Raw genomic sequence first — 22,014 nt, 5'->3', positions numbered from 1 at the left:
TCTCTAGGTTTGTTAGTGCCTCAGAACGGCTAATTAGGTGCTGCTCACATACAGTAATGGCAAATAACTGAAAGGGCAGAATAAGAAAGGAGCGGAAGACACTTAAACAGATAAGTGGGCTTTAGAAACGTTCCCATCATGCAGGCAGGCCAGCGCGGCAAAAGGAAAGGCGGGGCTTGCCACAAGAACTACAACCCCCACAAGGCATCCCGCGGAGTACCGAGGTTTCCGGCTAGAGCTTTTTTCCGGTCTTTCGGATGCTGACGCTCTCTTCCGGTCTTGGTGGCTCCTGAAAGGTTTTTGGGATGCGCGCGGTGAGTCCTGATACTTTTGGGGGTCTGGGCAGGAAGGGATAATCTGGTGTTCGCAAATCACCCAGCGGCTGGGTATTAGCTTTGGGAGGGCAGATAAAGAAGGGGGCGAGCCGACGAGTGACGTGTCATCTTGACAGGAGGAATCAGAGCCGACTGAGCCCCCCTCGAGGGACCCAGAAAGAGATGTGGGGGGACGAAGACGAAAGGGAAACGGGAGTGGGTGAGAGGCAGGGACTGGTAGCAGTATCCCCATGAGCATGAGGTAGGATCCTAATGGAGCTGGGCCGAGGGGGAGAGTTGCCACGGGAACGCAGCAGCCGTCTAAGTAGTGGAAAGCTTAGAGGCTGCTTCAGATCCGAGATCAGCCAGGAAAAGCTCTATTTGTGTCTTCTCAGGACCTCATCCACTAGGGAACGTGAACATCCCTGGCTCCTGCCGGTAGAGGGGCAATAGATGTATTCTAGTACTTAGACCGGTTTTCTAGTACTAGTTTTTCTAGTAGGAGAGTCTTGCAAACGGCTCAACTCTGTTGGCTATAGATTACTCTGTGAATGAGGCTGCTGTTTTGATAGGATCAGAGGAGATCTGTTGTTACTGTTTCGACTCAGCGACTCTGTATAGGGTTTCCAACTCGAGGCTGGTGAGTTTGAACTGCCAACTTTGCAGTTAGTAATCCAATGTTTATCCTACAGCACCACACGAGGACTCCAAATTGGTCTAGGACTTGTTTTAAAAACAGCTGACAGGAAGATTTGAGTGGTTTCACATACTTGTATTAACTACTCATTTTGCTTTTTCTCTCCAAAGATGAGGTTGCTGGCATTTGTGCTGCTGGCTCTATTTGTTGTCACTCATGCAGAGGAGGGGGCCAGGCTTTTGGCCTCTAAATCTTTGCTAAACAGATATGCTGTGGAGGGTCGAGACCTGACTTTACAGTATAACATCTATAATGTTGGCTCAAGGTAAGTAAGGATCTGAGGCCCTGGAGCTACAGATTGGGCCCCTATTCTGGATTCTCAGATTTCCCAACTGGAACAGGGAATCTCCTGGTGGGTAGTGAATTCTCTTTGGGAGGCCTTCAGCATCAGGTATCATCAGTGAATATAGTAGTCTTGAAAGAGAACTTTCTTATGCTTTTTGGTTTGGAAGAAATTTCAGAGTAGGGAGGAAGTATGAGTTGATGAAAGTATGAGGAGGCAGAAAATACTCTGACTCCTCACTTATCATCTTGATTAGGTTCCAAAGACCAATTTGTATGCAAAATTCAACATTATGCAAAAATAGAAATGACCACTCTTTTGTTATCTCAGGAGTTTAAAGTTTCAACTTCCTTTCATTAGTAGATGAACATTTATGTTTGTTGCCTTTCTTTAATTTCATTCGCTTTAGTTTTCCATATACATCTTGCGCCTCATGCCCCTCTCTCTACACACATGAGGGAGCTTTAAACAGTTTATGGGAAAATTTAATTATCTTTCAATTCCATTTTTCCATGAGCTTTTTGAAGTCCCCTCATACATGAGGAAAAATTGAGGTAAGAATGGATTTAGGCTCATTTCTTCCTAGATACTTAAATATTTTAGTGCTTTGAAGCCATAGAATCTGTCCTGACCTGGATTCTTCAATGCCACAAACCCAAGTTACTATGTAACTAGTATCTATGTTCTACAGTTCCGGTTTTTAGGACAAAGGAGTACATTTGATTATCAGTTGCTTTAATTGTATATTCATTACATAGTAACCCTTATTGTTTCATCTTTTTCCTAGTGCTGCATTAGATGTGGAATTGTCTGATGATTCCTTTCCTCCAGAAGACTTTGGCATTGTTTCTGGAATGCTCAATGTCAAATGGGACAGGATTGCACCGTATCCTCTTGGCACTGGGTTGATGGAGGCTTGTGGCAGGGAGGGAAGGTGGCCATTAAAGTAGCAAGCCCACTTCAAGTAGTTTGAGTGTTCAAGCCCATTCTCCTGCCATAGGATGGACCACGAAAGACTAGTGGAAATTATGCGAGTGTGATTTAATATAGACCTGAGGAAGGAGGTTCCTCAAGTTCAGATACAGATAATAAGGCCCTGAAGCATCACAGGAGGATGTAGACTCTTCTGAAAATGTCTGTGTCTGGACAGGGATGTTAAATGCTTTTAAAAGAAATTCATTTGAATGCTAGCAAGGACCTGATGATCTTCTACACTCTTTTTGTAGTTCAGTGAGTGTCTTATTCTGATCTGCCAGTTATTATTTCTGTGTATTTTGAATTAGATGATTTTTCCCCCCTTGTGAATTAAATACATTTAGATTTTCCAATATAAGTAAATATTCTCTTTTGTTTTCACTTGTATATTTCTATTTTCAAGAACTTCCTTCAGCTATAGCCAATGAAGGATTTTCTGTGGGTTTAAGTGATAATAACTTTTCATACATATCATACGTTGCTTTGAACGGTTACTAACAGACCCTTGATACGAAGTATATCATGAACTCCTTAAAATGAGGCTAGAAAGAGGGTGAATCAAAAATTATCCATACTCTGGCTGTAGAATTTATTTTTAATCAACTTTTAGAAAAGACAAATACATCTTTTTTTGACATAATCTCCTTACTTTTCAATACACTTTGTCCATCTGTTTACAAGCTTTCGTATGCCCTTATTTAAAACATTTAAAAATGTTTTAGGCTGTGCTGCGAGCCATGCATGCATCATTGTCTTCACTTCTTCATCACAGGTGAATCTTGGTCCTCAAAGGGCTGCTTTCAGAGGACCAAACAGGTGAAAGTTTAATGGAGCAAGATCAGGACTATAGGGAGCATGCTTTCACACCTCAAAACCAAGTTTTTGCAGGATGTATACAGTGTGGGCAGAGGTGTGTGGACGTGCATTGTCATGCCAGTGGATAGCAGAACTGCTGATTTTTGAACCTTTTTCTGGATAGTGTTCCTATATAGGTCCTTGAGAATCCCAGAAAACTAAGCATCAGTTCTCCCGCTGTTGGTAGACTTTTGAACTTTTTCTTGCTCAGTGATTGAGGATGTTTCCATTTCCATACTCTGCTATTTACTCTTAGGCTCATAGTGATGAATCCCTGTCTTGTTACCAGTAACAATTTTTTTTTTTTTTTTTAGAAACTTTCTACCTTTCTTTGAGTATCTGTCCAAATTTTGTTTGCAGATGTCCAAATGCTTTTGTTTATGCTCTTCCATAAATTGCTTTGGTACCCATATCACACAAAGTTTTCAAAACCCAAGTCTGTCATGGATTATTTCATAGGCAGAGCCATGGCTGGTTTGCAAATGATTTGCCATATAATTCACTATCACTCATCTCTTTGACAGAATCATTTCATGTGCTTGCTCAATGTTGTCATCAGCTGTGGATGTGGACAGGTGCTTTAATATAACCAGAGTGTGGGTAATTTTTGTCTCATTCTCGTATTATACCTCATACTTGCTACATTTTTTAAAAGTCTATATTTTTTCATACCTACAGAGTATTGAAAGTATGAAAGCACCACATGCATTGGCAACTGTTTTGTGAATGGTGCATTTAGTTCACAAATTAACGCTGTTCTGGAGGGCTATTAAAATTTGGCTTCATCTTTTTCCCTTAACTCTTGGGCTAGGGCTAGCAATGTCTCCCATACCGTGGTCCTGCGCCCTCTCAAGGCTGGCTACTTCAACTTCACCTCAGCGACTATTACATACCTGGCCCAGGAGGATGGGCCTGTTGTGGTGAGTTGTCCCAACCTTTGGGTGAAATTGGATGAGACTCTGATGCCCCCCAAATTTTCCTGGCACAGCCAAATTTCAGTATGTCTTTTCTTAAAAACTTAAGATTTCCAGAGCAGCTCCTGAATCCATAGGTAGATAAGATTGAACTGAAACCTGGGGAAGGAAAGAAGTGTGTCTCAAATAGTAATGTCCCAGAATAGAGCAGTTGTAGGGACAAAAGGTAGTACCATAGCATTCTCTTTCTGTTTTCCTCTTACTCTGGAATGTGTCCTTTGCAGCCCAGTTTATTGCATCCTTGCCCTTCCAGTCCTTCTTCTATATCATTACCACATTATTCCCAATCCCTGCTATAAATCATGTCTTTTCCTCGCTTGAACATTTCTGTTTACCACATCAAGACTGTGTTTTTCTGCCTGTCATTGCACACCCTCCAGTCCTCTGACTGTTCTCTGTTTCTTCAGCTTTCCTCTCCCTCACTAACTGCACAGATGTTCCATCCTAAATAGGCTAAGCTCCATGCTACACCCCTCCCCACCGCTCAGTGTGTTTTTCTTGCCTCTTTGCCTTTGTTCTCTGTTTGAAGTACTCTCTCCTCCACTTCATTATCCAAAGCCTTCTCAAGACCTTGATTTGAACTGCATTTTCTTGGTTCTTGCTTCTGCAATTCATATTGCTCTTTTTATTCTTTCAATAAACATTCTTTGACTGTATCTAAGCTTCTGTAGCACTTATAGTCTATGGCACTTGAACATTTTAGTTACTGCCTTCAGTAGTTCTCTTTCTTATATGTAATTCTTTACTCTCCAGTTTAATTATAAAATTCCTTGCAGTCAAGGACTTTGGCTTAGATTTTCTGTTTCTAAAACTTATGCATATATAACAAAAACTGAGTAGTCTTTTGATTCATCAGTGTAAAAGTCTACAGACATTTATGTAGCCCATAGAGTGTGCTGGACTCTAGGGAATGTTGAAAAGATTAAGACACTGCCTCAGCCTCATAAAGTTTATGAAGACCTCCGACAAGGCCTTACAAATGAGCTTTGGGCTGCTCAGTGAGTGGACAATAGGGAAGGGATAGAACAGCCAAACCCAGAACTAAAAGAAATCTAAGATTCACTAACAATCAGAGCAGTTTCTAAATTTTCCTATGTAACTTTTCTTTCATAAATCATATAGATCTCCAAGGTAATGTTTTCCCATCTCATGTCATTTTTACTGTCAGAACCAATCTCAGGATTCTTTAGTTCTAGCTGGTGCTTGCTGAGTTAATAGACACCAAATCAAAGGCTAAGTTATCAGTTTAGAACAAAATTGTTTGCTATGTGCTCCCAACTCTTAGCCTCTTCTTCATGACAAAGGAATGTGGGCCAGATTCTGATCCTCCTCTAGCAATGTACACTTGGGTAGGGCTTTAATACTTTATATTTCTCAGAGTCCTTCTGATTATTTCATTTGAGCCTCATGTCAACCCTGTGAGACATAGAGGAAGAGTATTTTTGCCTAAAAATTGAGGAAGTGGTTGCTAAGGTCAAGTCATTCAATTACACAATTGGCCTTGCTAAGGAGCCAGAAGTCATCAGAATGTCCAAGATAGAAGAATTTGGCTTTTCATTCCAGTTCCATACCTGACTAACCTTGTTTAAGAAATGCTCATAATATAGTGGATATGCAGAAGTAGTTCAGGCCTCCTGACTCCTGGTTTTCTCCTCTTCCCAACACAGTAAGAGAATCATCCAACTGTCCCTAGTTCAAAAGGTTTTGCTTATCTTGTTGAAGCTCTCTTGGGTCTTTGGGAACGAAGAAGCTAATGCTTAGAGTAGGGTTGTTTGGCTGAGACTGCCCTTTGTAAAATGAGATGAGTTTACAACTTGCCTTATAGCCCTTTTTTTCTTTTCAGGTTGGTTTTACCAGTGCCCCTGGACAGGGAGGAATCCTGGCTCAGCGGGAGTTTGATAGGAGATTCTCACCCCACTTTGTAAGTTTTGCCATGTTCTCTCTTATTATTCTGTTTGTATAAGAACTTCCTTTTCATTACTGGACCTCTTGGCCTCCTTAGAAGATTTGTTTTGTTGGCTAATTCTTGCTATGTTTCTGTTTCTTGGTGTCTAATAAACACAGCTGCTAAATAACCTGATTTAACCACGCCCAGAGACTCTTGGCAATGAGAATAACAATTGCCAAAATCAAAATACTGACTTTTCTACCCAGCCTTGAGTATAACCCTATCTGATAGTCTTAGGTCTATTGAGGTCTTAAAAGGACATCAGAAGACTCTGATGTGTTTCTTGCTGGCCGCTGGGGGGCAGCCTTGCAGGGTGTGCCCTTTGGTTGTTTAAATAATTGTATATTTCTGAGTGTTTTGTTGTACATCAAAAAAAACAACAAAACACAACAGAGGGAATAGAAGCAAATACTGTTAAATGATGATGCACGGAGGGGATTGTAATCATTGCAATGAAACTATTTATGATAGGATGAGTGTAAAATTGATGTTCTCCCATGTAACCTATCACTGAATTCACAATAAAAAGTTAAAAAAAAAATTAAAAAGCAGCAGAGCAGTGGGAAGGTTAGGTGGGAACTTTGTTGTGAACAAGTCTAGGAGAACATTTGTAGAGATTTGCCTAAACCACTCAGGGAATTCATTTATTCATTCAGTGAGTAATTATGAAGTCCTGCCATTAGAGATCATATGACCCATGAAGAACTCAGAACAAGTAAATGGGGTAGAGGTTTTATGCGAGGTGCTGGGCTTGCATAGAGCAGGAACATCTAACCTGGTCTTTGAGAATCAGGGAGAGTTTCTGGGAGGAGGTAAGGGTTAATCAGTTAAAGAGAGGGTGTGGGAAGACAGGCATTCGAGGAAAAGGAAGAAGCTCAGAGGTGAGAAAAGCATGGTGCAATCGAGGAATGGCAAGGCTGGAGGGCAGGATGTGAAGCCCAGGACTAGAGTATCAAAGAGAGGTTTCAGAGATGTAAGCAGGCTTAGATCGCAGGAGGCCTGACCATCAGTGGCAGGGTGCTGGGACATCTCCTTTCCCAAAGATTGTTTGGAAAAGATCAGTTCTTCTTACAGTCTAGGTTGGATCAGGTCCTCACCTTTGGCTTCATAGCTTGAATGATAGATTAGTCTTCAGAGAACTGTTTTGTATTAGGGGTCGTTAGAGAGGAACCTACCTGCCAATGGTCTGCTTAAAGTTTGGACTCATTGTAGCCATTCCTTCCTGATTCTCTTCCATGCTCTAATCCAGACTTGTAAGCAAAGCCTTTCTTTTTCTCTACAGCTGGACTGGGCAGCATTTGGGGTCATGACCCTTCCCTCCATCGGCATCCCCTTGCTGCTGTGGTACTCCAGCAAGAGGAAATACGACACTCCTAAACCCAAGAAGAACTGAGTGGGCCTTCCACAGCCCTCCCTTCCCAAGAAATCCAGGTGCTTTCCAGACTCCAAAGGGTATCTCAAAAGCAATCTCTTCCCCCTTAGCCCTTGGCCACCTTCTCCTGGATCCTGCTCTGCTCTCAACCAGAGTGAAGGAACAGGCCTAGGAGTGTGTGAGCTTCCTTGGTTCCATCCTGAAGCCATACAAACAGGAATGCCTTTGGCAACAACCTTGCCCCTTGGAGGGGTTGGTGGGGACATTGCTGGCAATGTGAACTCTCAGGGGTCCAGGAGGGGGCACTTCAGAGACTGCCTGACACCACCCCCACCTCTCACTCTCCCCTCTCAGAAGAAGATGAAGATAAAATGAAAGCTGTGGGACTCTTGGAGGCTACCCAGACTCAGTTCTGTGTTAGGGAAGCATTTACCAAATGGGGTTTTCTAATAAAAATTAAAACAAATGCCACACTAACTTGTTTTTTATTCCCATAACCTGAGTGAGTATAAGCTATTATTGAAGCTTAGGCTCCTGTCCCTTTGCTTTAGGACTTGTGGTTTCTATTCAGGGCTTTGAAACCAGTTCAGCGTGGGTCAGTCATATCTGACACCAGAATAGACTCAAATTTTTAAAATGTGGGTGAACTGGTAAGCTCACTACAACAGGAGAAATTGTAGGTAGAAGCCCTGCTAGAAACCTAATCTCCCTGTTAGAAAACAAGGGAAATGTGTATTACATAGAAACCACATCTCAACCTGAGTAAAAACTAACTGTGCCCTGCTCAAAGATGGTAGCCCATCACACTGCTTTGTGTGTCTCTCCACAGTTCTGGCAATAATCTAATGTCACACATCCGGCTCTTGAAAGGGCTCATTACACCTCTTCCAAGTCTCTCATTCCCGGGCTCTGACCTGTAGTTATTACTGTTGAAATTAGCATTCTGGATCACCCAAATTTTAAAAATCGAGTGTTCCAGGTTCATTTCGTTGGCCATGACTCGAAGCCCTCTTCCTAATTCCAAGAGAGATATCCTACCCCTTCTGAATACCCATGCTTCCTTATATTGCTTCCACCGATCACCACATCTTTCCTGGCCTGTTTGCACCTCTCCATTGCTCAAGAAGAGAAAATGGTGAAAGATGGTCTACAAATCAGCAGCTTTTCTGCCCTGATCTGATGCACCATTCTGGTCTATTTACGACTAACTGTTCTTGAAAAACTGTCTCCTTAGGCTTGATTCTAGATTCTTGGTGTGGCGCTGTAAGTTCAGTACTACACTGCAAATGACAAGGTCAGCAGTTCAAACCCACCAGCTGCTCCTTAAAAACGCTATAAAGGGGTCTCCAACTTGACAGCTCTTAACAACAGGCTTGATTCTAGCCCTCTCCCTGTTTAGGAACTATCCCTTTTTGAATTTGAATTTATTGTTAATGCCTATGTGTTGAGTTCTGACCAAGCAGAGAGCACCCTCTGAGTAGGGCCCTAAGCATAGCCTATATGGAAAGGCAGTGATTGAATGCTCAGCTTTTGCTACAACAGCAGTGGGGACAACCACGCTGAGCTGACTCTGTCCAACCCAGGAATGCCGTGGTCCGGGAACAGCCTCCCAGGCAGGAGGAAAACCCAACAAATACCCGCTTTGTTCCTGCCACTAAGTTGCCCAGTTTAGATTCTGCTCCCCCATTCTCCCCTGCCCAACCAGTTTAACCTTTCCATCACCCAGCAGTCAGAACCTCCGGGCTCCAGGAAGGATGAAAAGGACATGGAGACAACGGGAGGCTCCAAATGGAATTGCCCTCCGCCAGCTCACTTCCCTCTTCCAGGGCCTGCAGCTTGGACACCACAGGACTGGCCAGGTCAGAGGGCAAGAAGGATACATTAACTTTTGTTCATCGTGGTGTTGAACACCTGGGACTTGCTCAGAAGGATGGAATAAAAAGGGTAAAGGGTTAGAAGTTCGGGGTTGAAAAAAAAAAAAATTGATGGGGATGGATTAAGCAAATTTGATCTCTATCCCAGATCAAACCCACTGTGGTCAGGTTGATTCCAACTCATAACAGGACAGAGTAGAACTGCCCCACAGGGTTTCCAAGGCTGTAATCTTTATGGCTGCAAAACAGCTGGTTGGTTTGAACTACTGACCTTCTAGTTAGCAGCTGAGCGTTTAACCACTGCGGTACCAGGGCTCCTCTCTTGATTTCTAACCCAAACCAAATCCACCGTCACTGAGTCAAATCCAACTCATAGGGGGCCCTATATAGGGTTTCCAAGAGTGCACCAGCAGACTGCCAACCTTACAGTTAACAGGCCAGTACTTAGCCTGATCTTTGTTGTTGTTGTTAAGTGCCATCGAGTCGGTTCCGACCCATAGTGACCCATACAGGGTTTCCGAGGGTGTAAATCTTTACGGGACTAGAAAGCCTCATCTTTCTCCTGCGGAGCAGCTGGTAGTTTCGAATCACTGACCTTAAGGTTCGCAGCCCGATTCGTAACCACTATGCTACCAGAGCTCCTTGAAATGTTAGTTAGTCCTTTAGAAGAAAGAACACACTAATCTCCCTATCTAGTCTCCACTGAAAATAGAATGAGTTAGCATCCTATAGAAGGAGGGGTTGTGGTTTAAAGGACATAATGTACTTCTTAACTCTAAAAGAAAACATAAGAAATGTACTTCTCAGTCTGAACTGTGACAAAAAAGCCTTTTCCCAAAATTTAGGGTGAGTCTTTATGATCCTTTTCCTTGCAGAGCTCAGCACTTGCTGACCTAACTCTTACTATGGAGGGGGACGCTGGCACAACACAGATGACAGAAGCATCCTGTCGTGAAAAGCCCACTGCCTTTGAGTCGAGTTCAACTCAGAGCAACTCTAGAGGACAGAGTAGAACTGCCCCTCCTTACTTCCAAGGCGATAAATCTTTCTGAAAGCAGACTGCCTCATCTTTCTCCTGTGGAGCTGATGGTGGGTTCGAATTGCTGACCTTTTTGGTTGGCAGACAAGTGCTGAGGGACTCCTAATGGAGTCCCTCAAAAACACCAAACCAAACCTAATGCCATCAAGTCAATTTGAATTCACAGTGACCCTACAGATAGGGTTTCTGAGACTGTAAATCTTTATGGAGAGCAGACAACTTCATCTTTATCCCATGGAGCAGTTTAATGGGTTTGAACCACTGACCTTGCAGTGGTGGTGGTGGTGGTTATGTGCTGTGGAGTCGGAACCGACTCATAGCGACCCTGTACAGGATTTCCGAGGCTGTAAATCTTTACGGGAGCAGAAAGCCTCATCTTTCTCCTGCGGAACAGATGGGAGTTTTGAACTGCTGACCTTAGGGTTCATAGCCCAATTCGTAACTACTACGCTACCAGAGCTCCACCAGGGCTCCCGCAGAGGCACTTTGAAAAAAGGTCAAAATCATGTGCCTCATCTCTTTAGAGATAACTTGCTTGGAGTCAGGATGCTTAAATAGTGGTTGTTGTTGTTAAGTGCCGTCGAGTTGATTCCAGTCCATAGCAACCCTGTATAGGGTTTCCAAGGAGCAACTGGTGAGCTTGAACCACCAACCTTGCAGTTCAAACTGCTTTGTAGTCTGGCGCATTAACTGACAGCACCACACCAGGACTCCTAAATAGTGGTAGAGCCTCCCAAATCTATAGATTACTGGTGTGGTGCTATAAGATCAGCACTAGACTGTGAACCATAAGGTCGGCAGTTCAAACCTACCAACTACTCTTTGGAAACCCTATACCGGGTCACTATGAGTGACTTGACGGAACTTAACAACAAAACTTAACAACTTAACAACAACAATAAAATCTATAGACTTTTTTTTTTTTTGATGGAGCTCTGGTGGCTCTGTGGGTTAGGTGTTGAACCTCTAACCTCAAGGTCACTGGTTCAAACCCACCAGCAGCCCTGTAAGAGGATAGGGCTATCTGTTTCTAGAAAGATTTATAATCTAGGAGACCCTATATGGGATCACTGTGAGTTGGAATCTACTCAACAGCAGTGAGTTTTTGAGGTATTAAAAACATAAACAGGTCAATTTAGCTGGAATAATTGATTTTAAGATGGAGCTCTTAAATTTTTGATGTTACCGGGTGGAAGGATGAGTGGTACGTACGTAGCACTTCTTCACTCTGATTGAGAGCTATCCAAGGGAGGTGTGAACTTAAACTCAGGATTGTGGGCAGATTCACAAGGGGAGAGGGAAAGTAAGCACTAGTCCCACCTCCTTCCTGAAGATTGGGTACCAAAGCTGAGGGGCTCTTCCCTTAAAGGTAATACAGACAAAAATCTAGGTGCTAACATATTCCAGATCCCCTCCACCCCAGAAACCAGCACTCCATTCTCCCATATCTAAACATTCAGCTGCAATCTCCTCACCCACACACCCTGCCACAGTACCAGGAGGAGACAGGTGCCTGGACATTCACACCTTCATTTACAAGGCTTTGTTTGGTTCTCCACCTGAAGAGAGTGAGAAACAGGTGTAAGAGTTTCCAAAAAGCTGGGAGCTTTTTGGAAACACAGACTCCTGTGTGACACTATAGGATAAGCACTGGACTGTGAACCATAAGGTCGGTGGTTCAAACCCACCAGCTCTCCTTAGAAATGCCATACAAGGTCACTATGAGTCAGAACTGACTTGAGAGCAATTAACCACAATAGTGGAGAAATGGGGAAAGGATGGAGAATTACCAAGTCCTCATCCTTTGAGAGGGCAACTCAGGGACCACAGAGGTAGGAGAGGAGTATTGGGTCTCAGCCACTGGTTGTGTGATCTCAGGTAAATCACTCCCCTTCTCTGAACTTGTTTCCTCATTTGGACAATGATGAAGTAGAATTGTTGTTGTTAAGTATAGAGCTTCCAAGGCTTTATATCTTCCCAGCAACAGAAAGTCCTGCGGAGCGACTAGTGGGCTCAAACCACGGACCTTGTGGTACTTATCATATGAAGTGACTGTGCTCCTCAAGGCTTACTTTGCTGTTGTTGTTAAGTGCTGTTGAGTCAGTTCCGTCTCGTTTCTGAGAAGAAGCTGGTGGGTTTGAACCGCCAAACTTGTGGTTCAAATTAATCTTGTGGTCCAGTGCATTATCCTGCAGTGCCACACCAGGACTTCAAGTTTTAATTAGAGGGCTTCGTATCAGTAATATGAGGTCCCCCCCTCACCCCCCATGTTTTTATGAGGTGAGAAACAACCACCATCACCATTCAGATAGAACAGGACACACAGTTTCACATCTGGAAGCAGCTGCCTTCTTCCTCTCCCACCAGAACAAGACTTCAAGAGGAAGGCTAGACCATTGTTGTTGTTAGCTGCTGTAAAGTTATCCCCTGACTCCTGAAAACCCACTTATTGTTAAGTTCTGACTAGCACCTCTGTAAAGGGTTTCCAAGGAGCAACTGTTGAGTTTGAATTGCCAACCTTGTGGTTCAAACAGACCTTGTGGTCCAGTTCATTATCCTGCAGAGCCACCCTAGGACTGTAAAGTTAGTCCCTGACTCCTGGAATCTCTCATTGTTGTTGTTAAGTGCCATTGAGTTGGTTCTGACTCATAGCAACCCCGTATAGGGGGGTTTCCAAGGAGCGGCTAGTGAGCTTGACCACCAACCTTGCAGTTCAGACCAACCTTGCAGCCTAGAGCATTAACCCACAGTGCCACACCAGAACCCCTTATAGAAGGGGAGAATTTTAATACTGAGCCACCACTGCCCTCAATATAGAACAGTGATTACCTAATTTAATCTTTCATTTAATAGATCAGGAAAGACTCAGAGCAGGAAGTGGCTTATCCAAGGTCACACAGCAAGCAGCAGCCAGCATATTTATTAACTGCTATGGGCTCAGCATTTATGCTCCACAACTTTCACATATTTCAACATCAGTCGCTTGAAGGTCATTGGTAATATCCCCATTTTACGGATGAAGAAACTTGAAGCTAATAGGTAACTTCTGTTGCCTAGTAAGAGGCAGAGTCAGCTTAAGGCCTTCCACCATGTCCTTTCCACTCAATCACAGGGCTCCCTGGGGCCTCCTCCCTGACTCCCTGTTACTTCAGGAAGTTCAATGTCTGCCTAAGCTGTCCTCTGGCCCAGAGAAGCAATGAGAGTGAGTCAGTCCTGTCCCCTGCGTTATCAGGGGAGAGGGTGGGGGAGCTGGTCAAGTATCCCGCAGCCCTGTATCCACAACAAGCAATGAGTGTGCTGTGTGTATGTTGAGTTGCTTGGTCACTGTTCCTGTTGGCTGAAGCTAGGTCCTACTCTGATATGACTATCCTTGTAATCATCGCTCCTCCCAATACTTTCATCACACACAAAAAAATAGTCTTGCCTCCTCCTACCCTGCTGTAACCTGCCTCTTAAAGGGACCAACAAACTAAAAGGTGAATTTGAGAGAGTACCAAGGACCTCCCTGGCTCCGATGAGGACCTTGCTGTTAAGTAGATTTCCAGATGTGAGCCCTTTTCCTGAGCTGTCTTCTCTCTTTCCTCACCAGCTCCCCCCTGTCCCCACTGGAAGGAGGGAAAAGTTTCCCCAGGATGTCAGGTTCCCACGTACTCTTCTTTCAGGATGGCTCCAGTTTGGCTTCCTGTGCCTGCTTCCATATCAGCCATATCCTGTAGTTGTCCTCAGTTCAGCGAATGCTCAGGACAGGGGAACCCAGGCATATCTCCATTCAATCCATCAGTATTGGCACTGAAGGGGTTAAAAGGCTGGGCATAGCTCTGTCTGGGGTGTTTGAAGTAGGGAGGGGAAGGGAAGGACTAGAGTAGTTGAAGAGGCTGCTGGTCTGGAATGGAGTGAATCCCCCTCGTTTGTTATGCAAACATCTGGACCATGAACAGTTTCCTTACAAGGGCCAAGAGAGAGGTACCTACACTGAGGTGCTGGACTGGATCATTACAGGGGCCACGAGAAGCAGAACTTCTTCCAGCATTAAAGTCAGCAACTGAGGGCAGGAACAGATCTCCCATCTTTGGAATATCTCCCAGATCTGGTGAGTTTCCCTCTATCGCTTGCCTGGGTTGGAGTCCCTACCCCAAGAATGGGTATTCTCAGGGAAATAGAGACCCCTCAGTACTGCCTGGAAGTGGTAGAGAATCCTTTGTAGCTTCTTAACAGTCTCCTGAATTCAGCTCCCACTTTTAATTAGGGCATTGGGGTGGGGGAGCATGCATGTGTACACCGGTGTACAAGTGTGCTAATAGGGAATCATAATAACGCAAACCATTAATGAACACATACTTGTAAGGCAAGTGATGCTAAACCTTTTATATGCATTCTTTCTTAGTCCTCACAATTTTACAGGCTTGACATACCGTTCTCCCTATATTAAAAATGAGGTTTAGAGAAGTAATTTAATTGATGTCAATTAAAAGGTAAATTGTGGGACTAGGGTTCAGACTCAAGTTAATGTAACACCAAAGTTCAGTGTATTGTCTCTTTTTTTCTTACTCAGGAGGTATAGACATGAAGAATGGTATTAAGATTTTTTAAACTCCAGATCCTAATTCACCCAGGGCCCCCTTCTTCTTATGTCCGACATTGTCCCCTCAATCCCTGAGGGTTAATTGTGGAATCTAAAGGGTTGCCAACTCATACTTGAGAGCCAAAGTCTTCAAGATTCCGGATAACCCCATCTCTCAGTTAGGAGCTCCTTGCTCTGTCCACTGATTTTAGCGGCTCCCTGGATTCTGATGGGTTAATTTCCTGGGTCACAGTGGCCAAAGTCTTCTCAGGTGTGTCCCTCTGAACCTCAGACCCTCTCTGGTCCCACCCTGCTGGCATAGCACCCAGAACACATGCCAAGAGACTAGCAGAAGGTAGGAGGGGACTAGTGGGTCTTACCTCATTGTTTCTCTGGCCCCCACAAGTCATAGTTAGTCTTGGGTTCCAGCCCCTGGTAGCATATAGCTTGGGGACTAGCAGAAAGAATGAGGGCAGGGTTCCTAGGTTCAGTTTCTAAACCAGTCAAAAAAAAAAGATGATCACACTTAAAAGCCCAGAGCTGGCAAAATTCCAGACTGACTTTTGAGCCTAGCACGTGGTTAAGTGCCTTAGAGTGGGTCTGACTCATAGCAACCCTGTATAGGGTTTCTGAGGAGTGGCTGGTGAGTTTGAACCATCGCCCTTATGATTCAAACTGACCTTGAGGTCTGAGGTCCAGTCATTATCCTGTGGCACCACAGCAGAACTCCACGAGCCTAGTATATCAGGGGGTGATTTAGAGTGAGTGTTTGAGATGTCTGCCTTTTGACTAAGTAGAGGGTTGTGTGGTTAGATAAGGGGCCTGGGGATCCCCTAAATCTCTTTCCAGCACTATAATTTGGAATTAGGTACTAACAATAACATCAGTAACTCTACCCTGTGGGCCCCAGAGGCAAGTGGGTGCCTTTCAGGAATCAACCCAGAATCTGATCTCACAGATGGCTTTTGCGCCTGCGAGTGCCAGTGCCTGCCTCGGTATGAGTGAGAGACAGTGCCATATCCTACCATTGCTTCTGTGCACAGACCCTTCTGGAATGAATGAAGGAGTCTTCTCCACCCTTTGCCTTTCCTTTGAGTTTTGGGACTGTGGTCCCTTCCAGCAGTTGATGGAAAAGTCAGAGAAAGAGTGAGTTCTGGGACACCAGTATTCATTTCAGCATCTAGCAAGAACTCATGTATCTCTCATTCTTGTAAAAAGTTAAGAAAAGATTTTCTTGCTAAATGAAACATTCTATGATTGTTACAGGAGAGCTAGGGGGTGGGGGGAGGCGGGAGATAAAGTGAGTAGAGGTAAATATGCGAACTGATGGTACATGGAGTGGTGGCAATCATTGTATTGACACGAAGTGTTGAATGTAGGGCTGATGACTTGTTCTGTAAACCTTCACGCAATGCACAATAAAAAAAAGATGTAAAATGTAGTTTTAAAAAAAGTCATGTCTTACACTAAGAAATGGCGCTATGGTGTAGGCAAGTCAGGCTGATGGGGTGACTTGAGTGCTATGCTGCTATAGAGTGGGCTATCCAGGGGTCAGGACAGGAAATGGACTGATTAGTGGGGCCTTCTTTATCAAAGGAGAAGCCCTGCTTTAACCCTCTTTGCTGGGCACTGTTGGATTAATGGTTTGCTCAACATGAGAAGTGGTAGGTGAAATTTTGAACCATCAAAGGTTTTCACCCTCAGGATGAAGAAAATGGAGATGCCAGCAGACCATGTTGTCTGGCCTCTCTCTTCCTCCCCAACCTTTATTATCTGGTTTCTTTGAGTTTTCCCCATTATTACTCAGCTTGAGAAGATTTAGGACCCCAAAGTCAAACCCAGGGTGCCTCCTAGGCTATAATAGAAACAGTCAACATTGCCCTCCTCTTCTGCTGTGCCTGGCTGTATGGTTGATTTTGTTGTTATTAAGTGCCGTCAAGTTGGTTCCGACCCATAACGACCCTGTGTAGGGTTTCCAAGAAGCAGCTGGTGAGCTTGAACCACCAACCTTACAGTTCAAAGGGCTTTGCAGTCTGGCAATAACAGAGTAAACTGTGGCTTTTAGAGACAGAGAACTGCCCCATATTGCTTCCTAGGCTCAAATCTTTTGTCGAATAGATCACCAGGTCTTTCTGCCCCCAGAATAGTTGGTGATTTCAAACTGTCAACCTTTCAGTTAACAGTGAAGCGTTTAACCATTCTGCCACCAGGACGCCTCACAAAGTGAATGTTGCTGTTGTTAAGTGCCATAGAGTCAGTTCCGACTCATAGTGACCCTATATAGGGTTTCCAAGGAGTGGTTGGTGGGTTTGAACTGCTGACCTTTCAGTTAGCAGTCCAGTGCTTATCCTACAGTACCACACCAGGACTCATAGAGTGAGTTGTTGTTGTTATGTGCCGTGGAGTTGGTTCCGACCCATAGCGACCCTGTACAGGGTTTCCAAGGCTGTAAATCTTTATGGGAGCAGAAAGCCTCATCTTTCTCCCGTGGAACAGCTGGTAGTTTCGAACTGCTGATCCAATTCGTAAACACTATGCTACCAGAGCTCCTGCATAGAGTGAGTAGAAAGGACAAATTCAATTTCTTTAGAAAACCAGTTGCCATCAAGTCATTCTGACTCATAGAGACCCCGTGTGTGTCAGAGTAAAACTATACTCCATAGGTTTTCAATGGTTGACTTTTTCAGAAGTAGATTTCCAGTCTTTACTTTGGAGATAACTCTAAGTGGGCTTGAACATCCAACCTTTCGGATCGCAGCCTAGCCTGTTAACCATTTGTACCACCAGTTTCTTTGGAACCCCTAGGTAATTACTTTTGGAAGCTGCTTCCTTTCTTTGAATGGTTGGTGGTAGGAATGGGAGTGGCTGGTGAAAAATAATGTTTCCAGGTTTCATTCAAAGTTAGTCACTAGCTTTCTTGGAGCTTGTCTTCTGGTTTTAGAAAAGAACTCAGCCTGCATACAGTGATGGATCTGCTTTGAAAACTCAGCTCCAATTCCTATCAGCCATGCAACCTTGGACAAATTCCTTAATCTCGCTGTGTGCTGCTTGTTTCTTCATATGTAAACTGGGGATAATTATGTCTGTTTCAAGAAATGACTGTTAAGAGTTGAACATAATAACGTAGCCATTCATTATGAATTAGCGCTCTTCCTCCAAAACTCCAGATCATACAAGGGTAAGTCAAAAAGTATTGCTACTAAGGTTCCAGTTCCTATATGTATGCATTTATTTCAAATAAAACATGTTTAAACATGTATTTGCAATCAGTGAGTAACTGAGTACACAAGTACTCTCAGTACTCAGTTCTCAAAACAAGATCTAATCAAAACAGAGGCTTCTAAGCCCATCTGCTGGACTAGTTAAATTCAAGGTAGAGAGGTCAGCTCAGAAGGTAATGGCGACTATCTTAGGGAATATCAAAGAGACTCTGTACAGCAAGCATTGGATTGTGAGGACTGCAAACCACAAGGTCAGTACTGATCTCTAGCCTGATCTCCAGTCCTGATCTCGCCCCCTCAGATTTCTTTTTGTTTCCAAAACTCTACATTGAAAAGGAACACGATTTGAGTCCATTAAGAATAGTTCAAGCCCACCAGCCATTCCACAGAAGAAAGCTGAGGCTGTCTGCTTCAGCAAAGATTTACAGCCTTAGAAACCCTATACAGGGTCACTTTGTGTCATAACCAACTCAACAGCACTTAACAACAACAACAATATTGATAGAATTTCTCAAAGAACACAGGACAATAATGGGGACTTAGTACAACGAAGTTTTAAGAAAGTGGAAAACTGCATTGGTGAGAAAAAAAAGCCAGGAAAATTGTACCAAGTCATTTTTTTTCCATCACAACAATGCACCTGCTCATTCTTTACTGTCCTATGAGAACTCTTACAGGTTTCCCATATTGTCTGATGGGAAACCTTACCCCATCCATCATCCAGCCCTGATTGCGCCCCCTCAGATTTCTTTTTGTTTCTAAAACTCTACATTGAAAAGGAACATGATTTGAGTCCCTTAAGAATAACGGAACTGTCGTTGTGATACAGTGAATGTAAGTCGATGAATACAGACTTCGAGGAAGGGTTGATGGTGGTGGTTGTGTGCTGTGGAGTCACGTCTGACTTATAGCCACCCTGTATAGGGTTTCCTCGGCTATAAATCTTTACAGGAACAGAAAGCTTCATTTTTCTCTCGCAAAACGGCTGGTAGTTTCAAACTGCTGACCTTGAGGTTGACTTGTAACCACTATGCTACCAGAGCTCCTTTCAGAGAAGGATTAGAGAGATGGAAACATTGCCTTCAGAAGTGTATAGACCTAGATAGTGGGCATGGGGAGAAACAGCAACTTCACATTTTTTTTCCCAATAGTAAAAGCACTTATTATCAAGTGAATTAGGGAACAAAATGTGCTTTAAATGTTACATATTATGGGTGTGGGGGAGGAATACCACACTTCCACACAATTACAACCAATGACCTAACATTTGTACATCTCAGGCATCTTTATTTCACTCCTGTTATGCCATGAATTCCTAGGGAATAGGTTCTAGCAGCTTAAGCTCCTTTCCATTGATTCTCACAAAGTGCTCTTCTCTGGGGGGAGCAGGCTGGTGCTTTAATCGAATGCAGGTACTTTCTCTTTGTCTTCCTTCTTTTTCTGATCATTTTCCTTCACTTTCTTCAGAGTGCTTAATATGTTCAATGTGCACATTAATTCTCTTGGCAAGAATCTTGCCCTTGACCTGCTTGTTCACAACAATGCTGATAGCATGCTGGGTCACACTGTAGACTCTTCCAGTTTTGCTGTGGTGACATTTATGGGGCATGTCTTCTTAAACTGTGCCCAGTTCCTTGATGTCCACAATATCACCTTTCTTGTAGATTCACATGTGTGTGGCCAAAGGAATGACCCCATGTTTTCTGAAAGGCCTGGAGGACATATCATGGGTGCCCCATCTCTTTCTCTTTGTGTTTCTCGTTTTGGTGGATTACTGTAAAATGGCGGTTCCAGCCAAAAGGCAACATTTTGATATTTCTGTTTAATAAAGATTTCTATGATTTTGTAGCAATACTTTTTGATGTTCCCTCATCTTTAGGAAATGGATATGTTGGCATCTTCAATATCCTTTCCACATCTAAGCTTGCTGCAGAATGTCTGGTTGGTGTGCAATGAGCTCTTTGAGGGGTTTTTTTTTTGTTTGTTTTTTTCTTAAACTCTTCTTAAGATTTTGAGAACCAGCTGATCTTAAGGTGAGGAGTCTGCAAACTTTTCGTTAGGAGCCACATAACAAATACATATTTTGGTCTCTGTGGCAACTATTCACATTTGATGTTGTAATGTGAAAATAGCCACAGAAGGGAGTGTGGCAGTGTTCCAAAACAACTTTGGACACTGACATTTGAATTTCAGATCATTTTTACATTTCACAAAATATTCTTTTTGTTTTTATCTTTCAACCATTAAAAAAAAAAAGTAACAGGACGAGTTTGGCCCACTGGTTGGCCATCCCCCCGCTCTACATTGTTGTTGTTGTTTAATGCTGTTGAATTGCTTCTGACTCATAATGACCCTGTGTAGGGCTTCCTAGGAGCAGTTGGTGAACTTGAACTGCCCATCTTGCGGTTCAAACTGAACTTTTGGTCCAGTGCTTATCCTACAGCTCCACACCAGGACTCCAAGTTTTTCCCATTAGAAGGTTGTTTTGGAGCCCTAGTGACTCAATGGTCACAGCACTTGGCTGCTAACCAAAGGTTCTAATCTACCAGTCACTCCAAGTGTGAAAGCTGTGGCAGTCTACTTCCATAAAGATTGTTAACTCTCTGTTTAAAGATTGTTGTTGTTGCTGCTAAGTGCTGTCAAGTCAGTTCCAACTCATATCAACCCTGTATAGGGTTTCCGAGGAGCAGCTGGTGGGTTCAAACTGACATTGCAGTGCAGCACATTAACCCACAGCCCCACACCAGGACTTGAACCCCTATGGGGCTGTTCTACCCTATCCTGTATGGTCATGTGAGTCAGAATTGATCCATCTGCACTGATGCTGGTCTTAGCAGCTGTGTTAGTATCAGCCATGGTGGACTATTTATGCTCTCTCTTTCCTTTAATATCAAGAACAGTGGGATTGCACTCATACATATAATGCCTTTTTTCTTCTGCTTGGGCTTTCCTCCTTCCAGGACCATTTCTCCAAGCCCTGTCCTCTCTCTTTACTGCTAAATAATAATAATATTTATTTATTAAGTACCTAATGCATGCCAAGCACAATATTAATTGTATTATATACATTATAATGGAGTTTCTCAACACCCTTAACACCCTGCCATTGAGTCCAGAAAATCCTGTAGAACAGAGTAAAACTTTCTAGAGTTTCTGAGACTGTAAATCTTTACAGAAGCAGACAGCCCCATCTTCTCCTGAGAAAGCACTGGTAGTTTGAACCACTGACTTTGCAGTTAGTAGTCCAATGCTTAATCTATTGTACCACTAGGGCTCCCTCTCAACACCTTTACAAGGTACATATTATCATTCCCATTTTACAGGTGACTCTGAGGCTCAAAAAAGTTAAGCAAGTTCTCAGTGTCATGTGACTTATAAAGGTGGCAGAACTAGAAAATTTGTTAATTTTGCTTTTGTTGTTGCTTTGTGACTTAAGAGACTCCCGTGAGTTATAGAGTAGAACTGCACCACAGAACTTTCTTTGCTGTAATCTTTACGAAGGAATCCTGGTGTGGTGCTATAGGATAAGCGCTCAATTGCAAAGTCAGTTTGAACTGCAAGGTCGGTGGTTCCAATTCACCAGCAGCTCCTCGGAAACCCTATACAGGGTCACTATGAGTCAGAACCGACTCACCAGCACTTAACAACAACAATAACAATCTTGACAGAAGCAGATCACAAACTGTTTGCACCACCCAAAAACTTTCAGAGCTAGCAAACCTGACAGACTTCAAAGTGACTGGTGGTGGTGGTGGTGGTGATGTGCCATGGAGTCGGTTCTGACTCATAGTGACCCTGTACAGGGTTTCTGAGGCTGTAAATCTTTAAAGGAGCAGAAAGCCTCATCTTTCTCCTGTAGAACAGCTGGTAGTTTCGAACTGCTGACCTTGAGGTTTGCAGC

At 43.5% G+C, this 22,014-nt stretch overlaps 1 protein-coding gene and 1 pseudogene across 1 annotated transcript; one reads left to right on the top strand and one right to left on the bottom strand.

Moving 5' to 3' along the window:
• The first annotated feature begins 257 nt into the window (after nt 1-257).
• On the top strand, nt 258-7,439 carry SSR2 (signal sequence receptor, beta (translocon-associated protein beta)). The gene is given in 6 exon segments (XM_006878407.1): nt 258-314; nt 1,122-1,276; nt 2,082-2,180; nt 3,936-4,044; nt 5,942-6,019; nt 7,329-7,439. Coding segments are annotated over 6 exon segments (609 nt in total).
• An 11,974-nt stretch (nt 7,440-19,413) lies between these two features.
• LOC102815553 overlaps nt 19,414-22,014 on the bottom strand; it is a 49,092-nt pseudogene continuing 46,491 nt past the window's right edge.

This window comes from Chrysochloris asiatica, unplaced genomic scaffold (assembly GCF_000296735.1).
Source record: "Chrysochloris asiatica unplaced genomic scaffold, ChrAsi1.0 scaffold00042, whole genome shotgun sequence".
Lineage (NCBI taxonomy): Eukaryota > Metazoa > Chordata > Mammalia > Afrosoricida > Chrysochloridae > Chrysochloris > Chrysochloris asiatica.
The sequence above is the reverse complement of the archived record's forward strand: the minus strand, read 5'-3'. Positions and strand labels throughout refer to the sequence as shown.